At 44.6% G+C, this 19,336-nt stretch overlaps 2 protein-coding genes across 5 annotated transcripts; both read left to right on the top strand.

Annotated features, from left to right (window-relative positions):
• The first annotated feature begins 3,365 nt into the window (after positions 1 to 3,365).
• On the top strand, positions 3,366 to 7,471 carry LOC4347637 (heat stress transcription factor B-2c-like). 4 transcript variants are annotated; one of them, NM_001422869.1, is made up of 4 exons: positions 3,366 to 3,980; positions 4,101 to 5,050; positions 6,283 to 6,412; positions 7,065 to 7,227. In NM_001422869.1, the coding sequence occupies exons 1-4, from the start codon at positions 3,690 to 3,692 to the stop codon at positions 7,083 to 7,085; spliced, it is 1,392 nt and encodes a 463-aa protein (NP_001409798.1). In that variant the 5' UTR covers positions 3,366 to 3,689; the 3' UTR covers positions 7,086 to 7,227. The 4 variants fall into 4 exon arrangements, 3 of the variants coding, with proteins under 3 accessions (NP_001409798.1, XP_015612526.1, NP_001409797.1); XR_010734820.1 differs by having other exon boundaries at positions 3,569 to 3,980; positions 6,273 to 6,412; positions 7,065 to 7,471; XM_015757040.3 differs by lacking the exon at positions 6,283 to 6,412 and having other exon boundaries at positions 3,569 to 3,980; positions 7,065 to 7,471.
• A 2,651-nt stretch (positions 7,472 to 10,122) lies between these two features.
• LOC9266962 (uncharacterized) lies at positions 10,123 to 11,132 on the top strand. The gene has a single exon (XM_015755883.3). It carries the CDS (start codon positions 10,284 to 10,286, stop codon positions 10,863 to 10,865), a length of 582 nt encoding a protein of 193 aa, XP_015611369.1. The 5' UTR covers positions 10,123 to 10,283; the 3' UTR covers positions 10,866 to 11,132.
• Positions 11,133 to 19,336: the final 8,204 nt, after the last annotated feature.

The raw sequence follows: 19,336 nt of genomic DNA, 5'->3' as shown, positions 1-19,336 counted from the left end.
ATAAAATAATAGGAAAAGAATTAATAATTACTTAAATTTTTTGAATAAGACGAACGGTCAAACATTTTTTAAAAAGTCAACAGCGTCAAACTTTTTGAGATGGAGGGAGTATCTTTTTACTCCTGACTCCCCGATGCTAGCTTTGGACATGGAGGGAGTACTAAAGTGGTTAAGTTTAGCATCACTTTGATTAAAGACAATAGTACTCTCGTATCATCTAGTTGTAAACCTAACTTCAGAAAGCAATGTTTGGCCTAAAGCAAAAAATATGTGGATTAAAAATTGTACACGCGTGTCCTTGACGATTTAAAAGATCACATTGAAAAATAAACTACAATAACCCCCTCCCTCCTCTAAAAAAATAACTCTAATTGTTTTGAATGGAAAATTAACTCTAAAACTATGTTTGAAAATTTATTTATTTATTGGCTAACACTTATAAGCCGAAAGGCAACTGATGGCCACATTCCTCTTTTTTATATTGTTCATAGGTTACCAACCCATTTGGCCATGCACAGATATGCTAAGCTCAAACCATAATTGCCCAGGGCTTGTTATCTAACACCAGTGGTGCTAATTGTTTGCTCCAAGTTGATTTGCATCCGACATGGTTTGAAGGGGAAATAAATGCTCAGATGGATGCTTCAAATGAAATTTCAAAGAGGGAGAAACGTCCAGGGGTCTTCCGGTTAGCTCCATAAGGTGGTGGGCTAGACGGCCTGGGTTCGAAGTCCCCTTCTAATTATTTAATATTAGATCATTCCCTAATATTCATGTTTTTTTAAAAAAAATTCAAAGAGAAATGCTTTGTTGAATTTGTTGAAAGAATAACTGAAGATCCCCCCCGAAAAAAAGAATAATTGAAGGAAGAATTTATGTACAACATCCGTCCCAAAATAATTGTAATCCAAATTGTTTAGTAAATATTAAGGGGTCTGTTCGCTGCAGCTAAATTGTAGTTGTTGTGTAGCTGCGCTACAGTGCATGATAGAGAAAATATATGCACTGGCTGTACAGCGCAGCCAGTTACAGCTGCATAGCAGCGTTGCCGAACAGAGCCAAGGTTTGAGAAGAAAGACTGTAATGCCCCTTATTAAATGGTATATATAGATGAGATAGATAGGAGTGGAAGGGTAGTTGAGGGTAAAGTAGAGAGAAGTGATCAATGGGACCATTAGTACTCTACTGTGACAATTATTTTGGAACAAATTTAAGTCCTTTAAATACAATTATTATGGGACAAAGTTAGCAGTTAAGTTGTGCATGCTCAAACATCTTTCTTGGTTTGTCACCATGCAAACTTATATGCAAACTTATGTTTAGGGATGCAAGCGGGGCAGGCAAGCTTTTTTTTAGCCTGCTTATCTCATTTATACTTCATTTTTTCTTCTAAATTTTGTATTACCATGTGGAAAATGAACTCGCAAGCGAATTTTTATGCGGATAGCGGGACTACCCACTTGCATCCCTACTTATATTTGGCGAATGACCTAGCTTTGCAAGTAGGGAGTAATTTATCCAATGATCAACCGGTGATACAAATGTGAGAAAAAGACACAGTTGTCATTATTAGTATCGTCTTGATTGTCATCTTTTACAAAGAAGGCTTTTTGGACACTACCTCCTTTTCTAAGTAATAAGCCATATGTAGTACCACTATACTAAGATTCAGTCCTTCAACCCATAGTAGAAAAAACTAGAACCAGAGGTGACCACGGTTCGGTTTCCTTTAAAGACCGGACATGTAATCGAACTGCTCTGAACCGGCTGAACCGGCGGTTTTTCGGCGAACCGGACACTAAACCGGCACTGGTTGGACCGGCTAGCCATACTAATGGGCCACGATGGGCTGTCTAAAGGCCCAATGGTGCAGCTAGTGGTTTTTTTTTTAGCAAAAATAGCAAGAAATGGTGCACTGGGTGGGATTCGAACCCTCTGGTCCGGGGGTTGAAAGAGCCAAGTGCTAGCCATCAGGCCATCCAACGACATGTGTACATGAGCAAATATGTAATATACATGTAGTTTGTGAACCGCAGTTCAACCGCCTGGGTCACCGGTCGGACCGACGGACCGCTGAACCGAGAGGTCGGCTGGGTCACCCACCGGTCCGGCTTTTTTTACTATGCTTCAGCCTCCTTCTAATTTCATAGTTTCATTGAATTAAAAGGTAACCTCCCCCCTCAACAATTTAGTTTAAGTTTCAATTAACTTCATTTATAAATGAACTAGTAACTCCTTTGATAAGTACTACTCCTATCAAGCATTGGTCCCCTCCTCTTGTTTAAGTCCATTCCAATTAAACCTTGTGCATCTCTTGAAAAAAAAGAGAAGAAAACCGGACTTTTTTTCTCCTCTGGCAGATAAGCATTTAGGCCCCCATCGTTTGGCTTACTTCCTAATAAGCCAATAGGAAATAAAAATAAATTTGTAGCTAAAACTTTTATAAATATGTTCTTGGTGACTTAAAAGCTAATGTTGAAAAAGAAACTACATTGAAAATATATCAAAATCAATCTCAAAATTAAGCTTGAAAATTTAAAATTTGGCTTTTTCTTTAGCTGATTAGGCTATCCAATGTGAGCCTTACTCTCTAGAAGCCGATTGAAAGAAAAAGAACCTTCCAAAAGGACGACAAACAAAAACGCACAAATACCAAAGTACTCCAGTACAGTGTATACATACACGAAATAAAAAAAAAGGCCACGTCGTATCGTAGACGAGATAAAATCTTATCCCACTCGCCATCCGTGGCCGAGCAATCGACACGTGTCCCGTCTACCGTGGGCCCCATCCAGCCCCGCCCGCGCGCCTACCTGAACCTTCCAGAAGGCCGAAGCGCGAAAAATCGACCGAACCTTCTCGCCCCTTCCGACCCCCAATTGCCCCATCCCCATCCCATCATCCCCCCGCCGAGAACCCAATCCCGCGGCCTCGCCTCATCCTGGCCATCCGTGCCACCTCGGTGGGTTCCGATACAACGGCGTGGATGCGCCCGCCGCGGGGGCGAGAGATATCTATCACTGCGGCCGGGCCCACCTGCACCGCCGGCGCCAGCTTGGCTTTCTCGGTACGAGTGGTGGGTCGCATCGAATTCATAGGCCATGTTTTAGTTCCACACAACCTATCACATCGAACGCTAAAACACCTATATAAAATAGTATTAAATATAAGCTTAAAAAAAAACTAATTACATAGGTTGTGACTAATTTATGAGATAAATCTTTTAAATCTAATTGCTCCATAATTTGATAACGTGACACTACAGTAAATATTTGCTAATAACAAATTAATTAGGCTTAATAAATTTGTCTCTCTATTTACTTATAGATTCTGTAATTAATTTTTTATTAGTACCCAAACGTACAGTCAACGATATAATACCCGATATACACGAAAAAACAAAACTTTACACAACTGAATCTTAACACCCACATACGTGCGTTTTCTCTTTAAAATCGTTTTTTCTTTTTGGTGCTTTTTTTCCCTCTTTTTTATTTGTTTCTCTCTTGCTTTGCTTCTCCTCCTCCCGTTGGAGTATAAATTTTCCTAATCCGCAAACGAAGTTTCCAGAAGACTTCCGGTCCGTACCTTCGTTTTCACACGCGAAAACTGCCTTTCTTCCGGCATCTGGAAGCTACTACTACTACGGTCGGTCCTCGCCGGATCAGATCCGGCCGCCTCCCCGGCGGATGGCGGAGCAGGGGGCGGGCGAGGCGGATGCGGGCGGCGGGGAGCCGCCGCCGGCGGCGGTGATGACGGCGGCGGCGGAGGCGTTGGCGGGGCAGAGGTCGCTGCCGACGCCGTTCCTGACGAAGACGTACCAGCTGGTGGAGGACCCGGCGGTGGACGACGTGATCTCGTGGAACGAGGACGGGTCGACGTTCGTGGTGTGGCGGCCGGCGGAGTTCGCGCGGGACCTCCTCCCCAAGTACTTCAAGCACAACAACTTCTCCAGCTTCGTGCGCCAGCTCAACACCTATGTACGCGCCCCCGGGATTATTCCTCCTCCTCGTCGTCGTCGTTTGCTTGGGATTTAGCTTGGTTTGGTTTGGCCATGTCGGTGATGTGTCTGGATTTTGCTTGCTTGCTGTATGACGTAGGGATTTAGGAAGATCGTGCCGGACCGGTGGGAGTTCGCCAACGACTGCTTCCGGCGAGGGGAGAAGCGTTTGTTGTGTGATATACACCGCCGGAAGGTGGTGGCGGCGGCTGCCGCGGCGCCGCCGCCGCCGTCGCCGGGGATGGCGACGGCAGCTGCCGCGGTGGCTTCGGGAGCTGTGACGGTGGCCGCGGCGCCGATACCTATGGCGCTGCCGGTGACGCGGGCGGGCTCGCCGGCGCACTCCTCGGAGGAGCAGGTGCTGTCGTCAAACTCTGGGTCGGGGGAGGAGCACCGGCAAGCGTCTGGGTCCGGCTCTGCGCCCGGCGGCGGCGGCGGCGGCTCCGCGTCCGGCGGCGACATGGGCGAGGAGAACGAGCGGCTCCGGCGGGAGAACGCGCGGCTGACGCGGGAGCTCGGCCACATGAAGAAGCTCTGTAACAACATCCTCCTCCTCATGTCCAAGTACGCCGCCACCCAGCACGTGGAGGGCTCCGCGGGGATATCCTCCATAGCGAACTGCTCCGGCGAGTCGTCGGAGGCCGTTCCCCCGCCGCCGCCTCTCCCCCCGGCGATACTCGATCTAATGCCCTCGTGCCCCGCCCTGGCCACCGCCGCCGCCGCTGCGGGGCTCGCCATAGACGGCGAGCCCGACCCGAGCGCGCGGCTGTTCGGCGTCTCCATCGGCCTGAAGCGGACGCGAGACGACGCCGCCGCCGCCGCCGACGAAGACGGCGGCGGCGAGGATCAGGCCGAGCACGGCGGCGCGGACGTGAAGCCGGAGGCGGCGGATCCGCATCCCGCCGGCGGCGGCGGCGGAAGCAGCACGGAGGCGTCGCCGGAGTCGCACCCGTGGCCCATATACCGGCCAACCCCCATGTACCACGCGGTCAGGCCCACTTGCAACGGGCCGGACAGGGCCGGGTCCGACCAAGACGGGTCCAGCTCCAGGTGAGTTGGCCCCCCCAACCCTGTAGAAGCTTCTAGACCCCTATATTACTTAATTGCCCCTCCCCTACACTATTATAAGCAACTAATTATGATTAGTACGTAATTAGCGGCGAAATAATAATTACTACCACTAGTAGTACTAGATGCTCTTTTGCTTCTTGGCGAGGAAGAACAGATGAGAGCTCACCTTGTCTCTCGATCGATCGCCTTGTAATCCGTCTGCCTCTTTCTCTTGATTGTGTTGTTGTAAATCATCAGCGTAAGATCCATCAGGATGCCGGTAAGGCGGTAATTGCAACCTGGGTTTACCAGTGTATTGGCTGCCTGCTGCGGAAATGAGAAGTGCATTTCCTTGATGGTGTGGTGTTTATTAAGTTGCTCACCTCAAACTGTTGTTTTCTTAGGTGCACAGTTTGGTCAGTTTTACAAGTGTTTTAGGTGTTAGTGCCAAAAATGGTGGTGACATAGGGCGGAAGCACTAGCATATGTTTTGTACTAGATGTATGTATTAGGTTTGATGCTAGAAATAGTGGCGATATATACTCCCCCTTCTTTCTCCTGTCACTATTCAAGTTCCTTTTTAGCAATTTTTTTAGTTCTTTATTTACCCAACACAGTTTGATTACAATCCATATGAGTAAACACATTAGAAATCATCCAAGGGCTAACACTGAAATCATCCAATAGCACTAGCATGCATGTTTTATACTACTTGCATGTATAAGTTTTGCTGCTAGAAATAGTTGTGAAATTTAGGGGTTATTCGGATGCTAGTGGGTAGCCGCAGTCAACACGAACAATGCAGCAAGCTGCCCTCGCCTGCCGAATAGCCCCGTAGAGTAGAAAGCCTCAATTAACCGTGATTTTGTTTTAGAGAAGGGATCATATTAGTACAACTTTTGGAAAAAGTCCATAACCAAACAAAGGCCTTCCAAACAATTAGCCGTGATTTGCATGGTTGGCTCCTGGAAATGGAATCGTGTGTTCACAGAATCCACTAATCAAGTTATCATCTCCAAACGCCGCGTGTAGAAGTTGAGTCAATTCTTAATTTTGACCGACTGGGTCGTCGACCACAGAGGGTCGTGTCGAACACACGTAGTGAACCACATAGCGCTAGATTTGGCTGTCAGGCAAATTAATCATGTCAATCCTAGGGGGGGGGGGGGGTCCATGCAGAGAGGGATTGATTACTCACAATTTCGTATATTTTCTGGCTTAGCCAACGTTAGGCAGCGGACGTCATCGCCACTAGAAGGCACTGGATGCCCTTTTGTTCCCCATTTTTCTTCTTCCAAGCTACTCGTATTTTGTACTACATGGCATCAGACAGCGACGCATCGTCGAATGGCTGTAGGTCAGGTAAGCACGGCCCGGCCTATTTTTTCCCCCTCTGTTTTCGATCGATCTTTCTTGCTGCGTTTCTTCAACGAGTAGTACTCCGTACTAATAATTTTGTCCACGACATTGCCACGTCGAGGCGTCAGAGATGTTGCGTAAACTAGTGGGTTCTTACATGTGTTGCCCATATCACGGAGTATTCACGTTTGCCTCGTCCTACATGTGTCTTAAAATTGTTGAACATCCCAACACGAAACTTGTTACACTTTCTCACATCTAAAATAAAAGAAACTAAAGATTGATTCACGTAATTTCGTACTCTCCATTCTACAATATAAAGATGAAGGTAGTATTGGTATCAAAATGTATGTTTCCACGACATACCCACCCATATTTGACCATAGCCAGGCAAGGATGGGAAACGGCGGTAAAGGCAGGTGTATGTCATTCTGGTCGGTTCCATGTCATTCTAGGAGAGATGGTCAACCTCATTTTTTCGCTTATACTTATTCTTAGTAGTCAAAATTTAAATTTTCAACCTTAAATTTGGAGTTGATTTTGAGATATTTTCATCAAAGTTTATTTTTCAGCCTTTGCTTTTAGATCGTTAAGAACACACATATAAAAGTTTTATTCACAAATTATTTTTCGTTTGCAAATATGCCTGAATAAGCCAAACGATGGGACCTGGTGAATTCGACGATCTGCAAAAGATGATGGTGGTGCAACAGAGCAACTTCGTGATGCACTGGGGACGCTCGGAATGCGGTAGTGGCGTAAGGGGTTTTGGATGGTGATGGCAGACAACAGCAAATGGTGTTGTGATCCACGGAGGCGGAGATGGTGCGGTGATGGGTAGCTGGGACTAGTTCCAATTCTCCCTTTCCATCCTCTCGGGTTGCGGCGGAAAGTTCAAGTCATCGTTGAAGGTTTAAAGCTAACTCTTCAAGCTTTGTGTGTGTGTTGGTGTGTTTGTGTGTTTTCCTCTGCATGAGGATTGGAGTCTAAGAACTTGTATGTTATGGTTGTGTGATATAGAGGCTAGATTAATAAAAAAAATTCATTATCTAAAAAAAATAAGTTGAGATGCTAACTTCACTATTTAGAACCGATCTTGGTAATTTCTAACTATGTGCATTAATGTACATAAAATTTCAAAAAGCTGCAACTATTTTATCAAAATAATAATATGCTACAGCTTTAGCTAAGTATTTCAAAAATAAATCACCATAATATCATATGATTTTACCAGAAAGGTACAACTTTATATCACAGACAAGTGTGATCCACATGTCATACCCATGTGAAGGATAAAATTACTGTTCTTTTAATTTTTTTTCTTTGCTTTTCTTTTTGCAGTTTTCTTAAATACCTAGTTAAAAATATCAACGTTTTCACAATGAAGTCATTATTGATGAGTAATTTTTTTAAAAAAAGGGGTTTACTGCAAGCTAATCACTTCCTTTGCTAATATGTGGCCTACTTTGGTATCTGCACAGAGAAAAGAGCATGACGAAATAGAGAATAACAGTACTTTTTTGAAATGATGGAAGGTGATTATTTATGTGTTGGAGAAAGTGGGAGAACTATACTATAAGAAACCAAACATATTCAAACTTTCCTGTGCAGATTTCATCAAATATTGTGTGGTTAGATTAATTATGAGGGGATTAATTTTGGTGTGTGGTGGAGTGTTGGTGTAAAGTCCGCTCACAAAAGGATTCTCATCCCAGGGTACACTATGAACAGGTTAGCATGAACTAGCTATTCTATGGTTGTTGATTTATCCTTGACTGCTTCATCAAATGCTCGCGTACTTAGGTGTGTGTGCATATGGACTTGAGCAGAGTGTATGATGGTGAGCTGTGCACGCATTTGCTTTTCTTTTGTAGCGAAAAAAGTTTTAATCATGTGTGATGTTGTAATGGTTTTATTGGTTTGTATTTGGTTTTTTGTGTTCCATCGCTAAATTTTCCAAACAGCTGAATACTCAACTCTAGATACTTGAGACACCAATTTGAGCTGTGAAATCAATACTCCACCAATCCCTAAAAAACACAATTCTAAAGATGAATTTGAACCTACACTTTCAGTATTAAACTCTTTTGGACAGAGGGAGTAATAATTTAGAGCAATCTGATCAGTCAAGCATGGTTTCATATCCGAGCCTGCACTCTACTCCACTCAGTACGAAGTACGAACATACAGAGTTACAAACACCGTTCAAATTCGGAGGTTCAAATAGGAACCATGGAATGATGGAAACAATATCAGAGGTCATCTCAAGCAAAGAAAATCACGTCCAAACATAAGTCCACCCTTCAGTGCTTTTGTTTCTCTCAAAAGAAAATAAAACTTCCAGTTTGGCTTTTCCAGTTATGTTTCAAAATATAACTGGGGCTCCTACCGTGCACGCGCGGCGATAGGCTAAGTTGCGTGCGAGGGCAGGAATCAACGGGTCCGCGTCACGACAAAGAAAATCCTCCACATGTTTTTCTATTTTTTTCATCTTTTCTTTTTCTTTCGGGATAAAACAAACTTTCAAGTCAATATTTTTTGAAACTTTTAAATCAGATTTGAAAACTTTTAAGTCATGATTTGAAAACTTTCGACTCAGATTTAAAAACTATTAATTCAGATTTAAAAATATTCATCTTAAAATTCAAAACTTTTAACTCAGATTTAAAAACTTTCATCTCAAAATTCAAAAACTCAACTCAAGTCTTAAAAGCTTTCAATTCAAATTCAAAACTTTCAACTGAAATTTAAGATGAAATATTCAACTTCGAAAATTAAAAAATTGTGAAAAAATGGCAAAAAGAAACAAAAATGACGCGTGGAAGTTAGCTTTTCCAAAAAAAAAAAAAAGAATGCACGTACGTGGACGCCATTAAAAACATGCATGCACTTAGGCTAAGCGTGGGCCTTATGGGCCTAAAACGCACGTCACCAACGCGCGCGAATTAGCTTCTCTCAAATATACCTTTAAGTGAATTGAATACTAAATATATTCTAAAATTACGAATCTAGGCAAAATTTCCAAATTCATAGTTCTAAAGTATGTTCTATCCACATTTAAAAATTGCTACTCCCTCCTTCCAAAAGTCTAAGTCCTATTTCTTTTTCACCAAGATTAAGGTGTAGTTAACTCATTTATCATGTAACAAAATCAATGAACATGTAATCAATAAGTATTAAAATGACTTCTTGAGTTTTGATAAAAAATTTAATATAGCATATAGTGACTACAAATACAACTTAGACTTTTGAAAAAAAATAAAGAATGAAATATGATTTAGATTTTTGGAATGAAGAATTATATTTTAAGACGGATAAGCCAGCTCTGAAAGTGTGTCATGTATTCTGCGAAACATTCCGTCCAATGGTGGAAGACACACGCATGACGCATGCCGGTCAACACGGGGTAAAAGGGTTAATTAACCACGCCCCACGACCACCACGACGATAAAAGTTAAACTACTTGGTACTCAAAAACTACCAAAAACCGGCGACTCGCAGGAAATATCGTCCACAGTTCCACACGCGTCTTCCCTGCAAATTCCGCCCAAATTTCACTCGAATTCCACCACTTATACGTTTATACTATTTTTACATGTGACCCGAACCCCGAATACTCATCAACACGTCTTACCCATTTACTCGTATATTTCCAAACCAGCCACGCGCTAATCTTCCATGAATATATCAGATCAAAGGGCGCGTAAATTCGCAACAAATACTACCGATTTTAGTTCGTCTTTCAAATTTCCGATTCGGTTTCTAACCTCTCAAGTCTCAACTCGATATAAGCAGCGGTCGCCGTGATCCGCACCGATCGTGCCCTAGGTTTTCCTTCCGATCCGCAAGCTCGCAAACGCAACGCCGCGTGCAAATGGCGTCGAGGACGATGACACTGGAGGTGACGGTGGTGTCCGCCGAGGAGGTCGTGCTGCCGCCGACGAGGCGCCCGCTCGGCCGCGGCGCGTACGCGGTGGTGCGCACGGCGGCGTCGGCGTCGTCGCCGGCGGCGGCGGTGTGCACGCGCGTCGACGAGGAATCGGGCGGCGACTGCAACGGGTACCCCTACTGGAAGGAGACGCTGCGGGTGGCGTTGCCGGAGGGGGCGCGCTGGCTGGACGTCGAGATCTGCCGGAGGAGGCCGAACGGCCAGGTGGAGGCGGTGGCGGCGGCGAGCGTCCCCGTCGGCGACTTCACCGTCGGCCCGCCGGGCCACCTGCATTGCCTCAGCTACAGGCTGTTCGACGCCTCCGGGTGCAGGACGCGCCGCAACGGCATCGTCAACATCACCGTCAGGAGGACGGACGTCAAGTACACCGCGCCGCCGCCGCCGGTGAAAGCTCCGGCGTACGCCGGCGCGAGCGGGAGCGGCGGCTCTTGCTACGGCGTGCCGCCGGCGGGCGCAGCCATGGGCTTCCCCGTCGGATTCACGGCCAATGGCAAGGCCTGCGCGTAGAATGGTAAATATCATTCAGTTAGGAAAGGATTAAACCGAAATTGGGATTGGGTCTCGACATTGCAATTTTTTAATTGTTGATAAAGATTCTGATGAATTCATCAGGAAATTGAAACAAATTAGCACATCAGTTTTTTCTTTTCTGCGAGGAGAGCAGATCAGATTTTGTTCATGTTTTTCTTATTCTTCATGTGCTGAAGAAAAAAGAAAAGCAGAATCCTGCTCAGGTTGTAAAAAGGATTACGTTGATTTTTTTTCTACGTGGTATTTGATTTGTTTGATTGTTTAAGACTAAAACAACGTGTGCTTGGGAAATTGACATGTGATTCATCATTGTTTAAGGCTTTAAGCCCGTTTGACTTGACTGAATGTTTATGCATTCAGTATAGAAATGTTAAGTGATTTCGTTGTTCCGACCTGTTACTTTGTTACGACTCTGACCAAATTTTCGTTGGAGTCTATGTCAACATGCACATTCTCAAGTCAATGTTAAATGCACACGTTAGTCTGAGTACTACCGTGTCATTTGGCCTCTATAATTAGAGCAGGAAAAGGAACCTGAAGTTTCTCTTGTAAGTACAAAACATTTTCAGTATAGCAGAGTCTATACGCGTTTACAAGTCACAACGCGGTCAGATGCGTTGCAGCAAGGAACTTCTGCATGAAGCTCTCACTCCTATAGTTTTGTTTGCCTGATCACACACATTGACAATTGCTATCAGTAGATTGCAGACTTGATGAAAATGGTGTCTGCTGGGTAAAGACGCAATTGATATTCACTCTGAACAAGCTTGGATACACTGAAGTATGAATTCTGAAGGTTCCGGGTGTTCACTGTTCAGAGGGCCATGAATTGCCGATGAACTGGTCGGTTTCACTCTCTGTAGTTACTCCGGCAAACCTGCAGGCATCCAGCAGAGAGCACCTTGATTGCAAATGCGCCAGAAATTGTTGTACCTTGGGAGCAGGAGAATGTCTTCGTCAGATGCCACGTGCTGATGGAGAACAAATCAGAGGTAAATTAGAGCAACCTCGTTCAGTTGCCACAGTTTTAGCAGAGTAGCAGGGGTAAAAATTGCAGAAATTCAGAAGAGGAAGATGTTTTCTTTTACTTGATCCAGCAATTCACACAGAATTGCCATGATGCATAGGAGGCAACAACAGACAGCAGCACACCATATTCAGACCAGAACGACGCAAAACACCACAGCGAAGAACTCAAAAGCCAGCAAGACAATGCAAAGCCTGCAATTGCAACGAGTTGAGTGATGAGAGCTTGGTCGTTTTGTATTCAGTCTGAACTTACTGTTGCCTGAGTTAAAAGTGATGTGAAATGCACTAGACATAATACCAGGAGAACTGTGTCTCATCTTTTGTTAGAACTTGAGCTTCAACGATGACCCTGTAGACTCCACGGATCCACCATAGAAATGTTTCAGACTCCAGATGATTTGTTTACTTAAGCTGATGAATACGGTAACTGCCTCATTCAGAGTTCAGAGAATTGGTCTTTGCTGCAATCTAGCTTCCAGCAGAGCACGTCGAGCGCCGTTGGCAATCAGCAAGCCGGCCGCCTTACGCCGCGGCGCCACCGACACCGGCAGCATCGTACTACTACCTACCGGAGCCGATCAGCTGCAGTGCGTAGTACGATGCAGAGAACAGCCGCGTTTCTTGGGATCACTCGCGTGGTGAACTCCCAACTTTTAACAACATCATCAGATAAACTGTTAATGGTAGTTTGTCACATGCCAGTGTCATAATCACTTAATCAGAAGAAAGTACTGAAGATACACTTGTCACTGATGAGTGCTCTCTGACCAATGAGCGAAATTGCGTTGAAAATGTGTACAAGTACACGCCGGGGACATAATCATATTCTGCTTCCTATTCTGCAATTCTTCTGTTCTTAATCTTCACCTAGTCTGGCAGTACTCTTGATCTTGTTCCTGTTCTTCTTGTGGGACAAAGCCATGTGCCTCTTTGCTTACTACTTGTATCACCCAAGGACGGGGAGCAATGTGATCATGATCAGCTGTCCAAAGTTCCGATAGGGTCATTTCGCTTTCAGAAGAGTTCCTTGTTTCCTTCAGTCTTGGCTGCGTGCCACCACGAGCTACCAATAATCAATGCCAGTCTACACGCTCTGACTATATGACATGGGAGATGATGCATTATTTGCAAGGACTTGTTCTGTTCCATGTCCACATTTCGCTCACCGAATTCAGACGAGCTTGACTAGCAATATGCGCCACATACACTGCGCCCTGTTCTTTCTGATCCTGAATTTTTAGATTTTCGTTTGCACGCTTCCTAAGCTGCTAGACTATGTGTTTCATACAAAATATTTATATGTAAGATTTTCTTGGCATACTTCTCTAAAACATTTTTTCAACTTTGTATGAATAAATTAAAAAATAGCTAATTCATTTATTGATATCCTCAAATGGATACTACAAATATCAGATTATCCATCAATTTCAGCTATCTCGAAAGCTTATGCTTGGCTGTGATGGTTGTGAGGAAAGAAATGTGCCAATGCTGGCTATGCCAAATTGCCAAGTCTGGAACGAACCGGCAGGCTTTGCTTCGCTTGGCATTGGCTTTGGCAGCGCCGGCGTAAATGAATGTCCGCACTCCAATACGCATGAATCGGGTCAGGCAGTAGCTGTCATGTTGCTCCCTACTGGCACAATGGGAAACTCACATTCATGGTGGCCAACCAAATCCGTTACACTTTAAATAACTTCCATTTCCTGAATGTTGCAACTCTGAAACGAGTACTAGGAGTTGAGTTGAATGGCCTCGCTTGTTTTCAGTTCTAGTGAAAGTTTGCAACTCTGAAACACCCACCAGTTTACGACTTCCTGAAAGCCTAGTTCGAGTAGTAAGTAGTAACCCAATTCCTTTTCTTTTTCGCCGGGTCGGAGATGGAGGAAAGCCCCGAACAATTACATGAAGAAAATGAGGAGATTGTCACATAAAACAACAAACATGAATGTTGTGGAAACAACCCAATCCTAAGATAAGGAATGTATTTTGCCGGTAAATACCTAACTACATGGCACAACTAGGATAACAAATGGGTCTTATATCTCTTTGATCATGATGCCTGCAAAACTAGCAGCTTGCCGTGCTCACCATTCTTCTGGTATGCATTAGGAGACCTCGGTGGCGGTTTTCCTCACTCCTTCAAAGATCTTGTTGTTTCTCTTCTTCCAAATCATCTAAGGGTGAGTTTGAGGAGGGGATTGAGAAGATTGGTAAGATATGTAAAACGAGGTGAGCCATTAGCGTATAATTAATTACGTATTAACTATTTTAAATTTTAAAAATGGATTAATATGAATTTTGAAAGCAACTTTCCTATAGAAATTTTTTACAAAAAACGCACCGTTTAGTAGTTTAGGAAGCGTGCGCGTGGAATACGATATCCTTTCTCACCCTATGTCACCAGAACGAACACTCCCTAAGTAATCAAGATCACTTGTGCGTTGAAGATTTTCTGCTATGATTTTTGTATGGCAGCCTGAGAAGATTGCCACCAAGTTTCCATGTCAGTTGGTAGATGCTCTGAATGAATTGTAACTGGCTGTGGATCATGTCCCACACAGGTCATGAGGAGAATTTTTTTTTTAACGCATAAGAGCTTTGCATGTCAATATATTAGCGGGGGGAGAGAATTTTGTATGACTGTAACCTGACATAGTGGTCATGGGGATTTACACGAGGAGAAAATTAAAAAGACGAGCAAATAATGGCTGTGCTATTGCTAGGCAGGCTCCAAACAAGCAAAAAAAGGAGGAAAAAGAAACTAAAGGTAACCCAATTCCTTTTTGAATCGATCGTGCAAGGTTATTATGCGACCTTGCATGGATGATGGATGGTGCATGGCCATGAGACACGGCGTCGATCTAGCGATCGGCTTTGGCGTGTCCCGATCGCGCCGACGCAAGCCGGACGGTATGGGAGGGCACCGCCGCACCGGGGCAACGCGACGCACGAGAGTCGAGAGATCGAAAGCAAAAACAGCCGAGAGATACTGCGCCGCGCCGCGCGCGTCCGCCCATGCATCCCAATTATGGCGCAACCGCCCGCGCCACCGCCGCCGACGTCGCGTCGCGTCGTTCGTTCGGTACGCGGTGCGTAGCGTACGTACGTCCTCCGCGCCACGCACCGCGCGCGCGCATCACGCGTGTGGGCGATCGATCGATCGCGCGCGCGCGCGCCGAGCTGATGGGCTGATGCGCCGCGGCGCCGGGCGGCCTCCTCTCCTGACCAATTCAACACACACACACACACACACACATCCCGTAGCCTCATCGCAGTTAACGCGCCCGTGTCCCGCCGCCGTTGCGGCCGGTCGCGCCGAGAAAGTAGTGGAGTACGTGATCGATCGGCTGCCGAATTCTGATAGGATCAGAGTATCAGACAGACGTCGTCGTTCGGCGATAATCCCTATGCATGCCAAGACCTGCAGGTCGGATATACAAACACATATTTAAATTATTAAACGTAGATTAATAATAAAATAAATTACATATTCCACGTGTAAACTGCGAGATGAATTTATTAAGCCTAATTAATCCGTCATTAGCAAATGTTTACTGTAACATCATATTGTTAAATATGGAGCAATTAGACTTAAAAGATTATTATCACAATTTATACGCAATCTATATAATTAGTTATTTTTTTCGTTTATATTTAATACGCCATGCACGTGTCCAAATGTTTGAGTGACAAGGTGAAAAAATTTGCCGGAATGTAAACAGGTCCTGAGATCAAAGCCATCAAACACACATTGATTCTCTCTGAGCAAAAGAAGCATCTTTTAATTTAGATGCTGGGAGTTAATAGAGTTCATGAAGAACACTGGGGTGACTGCCAATCTCAATTGGGGGGGGGGGGGGGGGGGGGGCTTCTGCAAAGATTCACGTTGGGTCAATGTCATTCATCAGAGCTGCAATCTTAATATATAGGGGCGGTAGATGCTTGCAGTAGATTTTTATCAAACTTATAGTACGGTTATTACTAGCACAGAGGGATACTCATCTGTGCACACTGTTTGTTCAGTTGCTCGAAGCAAATAGTGACCTCAGTCCTACTGTACAGCGTATGTCTTTGCTAGCTGCTTTAGTCATTACATCATGAACGAAAACATAAAAATAAGACATGAAATAAACGCGATAACTTTACAAAGCATACAATCAAGCAAAAAGAAAGTGCATTCTCTTGTAGGCCGCACGCCTTTCAAATGATGCCAAGTTCATCTATTCAAATATAAAAACGATGGGCATGATGTACAAATTAATTGAGACGCACAATTTCCACATGATTTCATTACTAGCTTGCATTTATGCATTCCATGCATCGTGTTCATAATCCCAATAAATTAACATATAAAATCGCAAGTGTTCACTGATTATATTAAGTTTTCGTTCGTCATAATTGGTAATCAGCTCATATATCTCTTGATTGAATTCCATTATAAAAAAATCACCTTATGTTGTTTTTACTCATCTGTCCTACAAACTTGTCGTCCTAGTGGGCATTCATAACTGTTAGGAATTATTCGCTTATAAATATCATACAAAATGGCTTTGATCTCAGACCCTGTTTAGATTCCCGGCAAAATTTTTCACCCTGTCACATCGAACATTTGGACACATGCATAGTGTATTAAATATAAACGAAAAAAATAACTAATTACATAGATTACGTGTGAATTGCGAGACGAATCTTTTGAGCCTAATTTACGCCATGATTTGACAATGTGATGCTACAGTAAACATTTGCTAATGACAGATTAATTAGGCTTAATAGATTCGTCTCGCAGTTTAGAGGCGGAGTCTGTAATTTGTAATTTGTTTTGTTATTAGTATACGTTTTATACTTCAAATGTGTGTCCGTATATCTAAAACAAATTGGCACACGAACTAAACACAACCTAAGCTGAAAAGGAAGGAAGGCCGAGGAGAGATAGGCCAGATAGAGGTAGAGGACTGCTCTAGGACTGAGCTGAAAAGGAAGGAAAGAATGAATGTTCGGTCTAAAAATAAGTAAGCATTCAGTCCAAAACCAAGAGAGTATAATGTATAGGACAAAAAATGTTTTTACCCATTGCAACGCACATGTGTTTTTTCTAGTAATAGAAAAAAATAATATATTACAACCATGTCGTATTGTGGTTACAATAGCTGAAAACAAAAATATCCCCCAAAATGAAAAAAGGGTTGTACATCCTGTAATGCCGTAAGAGATGAGGTTGTACATCCTGAAAGCCAAAAACTATCAACTACCATATTCATTCACTGAACAAAATAACAAAATAGGTCCATCGAACAAGTTAGCAACCCAGACCTTAAAGTCAACCTCGCAGATTCGATCATCGATGAACTGACAAAACAAACAGTACTAAATATCCTTTGAGGATCCTATGTACTCCATCTAGTTTTGTACTCCATCTAGTTTTGATAGTCATATTTTATCTTGGCATACAGACCAAAGATAAGTAATTATACTTATCATCCATTTAAACATGATATTATTGGTTATTCCTCGTAAACAAGCGATTCATTAATATTTATATTTCTCAATGCACATGTAGCCAATCTTATGTAGAAGAGTGGAGAGTCATACATTAAATCCAGAAAAAATCATTAAGATGATAGGTTGTTGGATTGAAATATATCTATCAAAAATAAATTTTTCAGATTTAGAAATATGCATATGAAAAGTAGATGGACGGAGTACAAAATAGACTCGAACAAATTGAATAGATAGAAAAAAGCACACTGAACAAATCTAACTCTATCATGAAAGACAAATCATAAACATGGAGTGAATGTAAGGGTTTTTTCAGAGGACCTTGCGGCAGCTTTAGTTTCTCTCGAAATCAAAATTTGACAGATTTGCGACCAAAATTTATGTCGGATGTTAAATAGCAAATCCGATAATTGAAAGCATATTGATGTATGCAGTCACAAGACCAAGCAAGGAGTACTAGAAAGTTCAGTGATACGAATATTGGACGAATACCTGTTTAAATGTAGCGAGACGATCAACGCCTGATATGATCGCCACTACTAGATCTATATAGCGTGCAGCGGGGACATAGTCGTCGATCAGCTGCTTCACGCACGCATGCTTGTGCGTTGCTCATCAGCTATGACTACATATGACACACACCGTGTGTCCGTGTGTGCATTGCGCCCATCATACTGTCCATCCCTTGCAGAGTCGTCCTAGTACTCGTATATTATTACGTCGACGCCGTACATGGCAAGATCAGTCCATATATAGGTGCTGTACATGCCAGCCAGCCAGCCAGCCCAATGGGGAAAAAAGCGGCATATCGTCGCATTAATCCAGCGTCCATACTCCATACTACTGTACGCGCCAGGCATGCAGCCAGCATGTCGACCAGCACGCACCGAACAGTTACACCACCACGTCAATGAACGTCCAAGCAACGCATCCCAACACCACCACGTTAACCCCGCGACGACTTCCTCCGATCGAACCACGCGCGGGCCACCCGAACGAACAAGCGAACGAACGAGCGATCATCCACCCGCGCGCGGGGGCCTCGCGATCACGTACCCGCGCACGGCGCACGGTTGCCACCACCAGCTAGGTAGCTGCCCGTGCCGTGCCGTGCCACCACCCCCCACCCCCGCGATCAGTCGATCGATCGATCGATCGCCCGCGCGCACACCGGGGCCGGCATCCGCATCCATCGTCACGGTGGGTGGCGCAACGCAACGTAACGCGCGGGGCCGTGTGACCGTGCGGCTGCCGGCATTAAAAACCCACCCCCGTTTTGCCAGCGCGGCCCCACCGCAATCGATCGGCAAGCAAACGCGAGCCGCCTCCCTCCCGCGGACGTTGCACCAGAAAAAGGAAAAAAAGAAAACGTCCCACCCCGTTTACTCCGTTCCCGCGCCGCACCGCACACCGCGTCCATTTACTCCGCTCTCCCTCGATCGCACGGAGGACGGGTCGGGCGGGCGGGGGGCGCGTTTGGGCCAAAATCTGTTGCGTCTCGGCGCGGTGGCGGTGGGGGGACCGTGTACGGGCGTTTCGGGGGGCGTCGGATTCAAAGCCGCGCCCGTGAGAAGTCCCCGTCGGGCACCTCCAATCCCACGCTTTTTTCCACGGTATCGCCCGCCACAGTTCTCCTCTTCCTCTCTCTCACCACAGCACGGCTGACAACGAGTGGCGAGGTGTCACCACCAATCAAGGGAAATTTAACTATTTGCCACTCTTATGAGTGCCAACTCTCCATATGCCACTATTAGATTTGGCCTAACATATTTGCCACTAGAGAGAGATTACATCCTAATTTTTTGCCACTTTCGCTGAGTTGGAGCGCCACATCATCATGCCAATGTGGACTGGCCTGGCGAAATTACCTTTGTGCCCTTGTGCAGAAACGAGAAAACAGGGGGAAACAGAAACGCATCGGC

Source organism: Oryza sativa, chromosome 9 (genome assembly GCF_034140825.1).
Source record: "Oryza sativa Japonica Group chromosome 9, ASM3414082v1".
NCBI lineage: Eukaryota > Viridiplantae > Streptophyta > Magnoliopsida > Poales > Poaceae > Oryza > Oryza sativa.
The sequence above is the reverse complement of the archived record's forward strand: the minus strand, read 5'-3'. Positions and strand labels throughout refer to the sequence as shown.

Excerpts from the sequence above, each read along its gene's own strand:
- LOC9266962 (XM_015755883.3), top strand. The coding sequence starts at position 10,284 with ATGGCGTCGAGGACGATGACACTGGAGGTGACGGTGGTGTCCGCCGAG.
- LOC4347637 (NM_001422869.1), top strand. The coding sequence starts at position 3,690 with ATGGCGGAGCAGGGGGCGGGCGAGGCGGATGCGGGCGGCGGGGAGCCG. Across the intron at positions 3,981-4,100 it reads TGCGCCAGCTCAACACCTAT|GGATTTAGGAAGATCGTGCC; the intron begins GTACGCGCCCCC and ends TGTATGACGTAG. Across the intron at positions 6,413-7,064 it reads GTCGAATGGCTGTAGGTCAG|CCAAACGATGGGACCTGGTG; the intron begins GTAAGCACGGCC and ends TGCCTGAATAAG.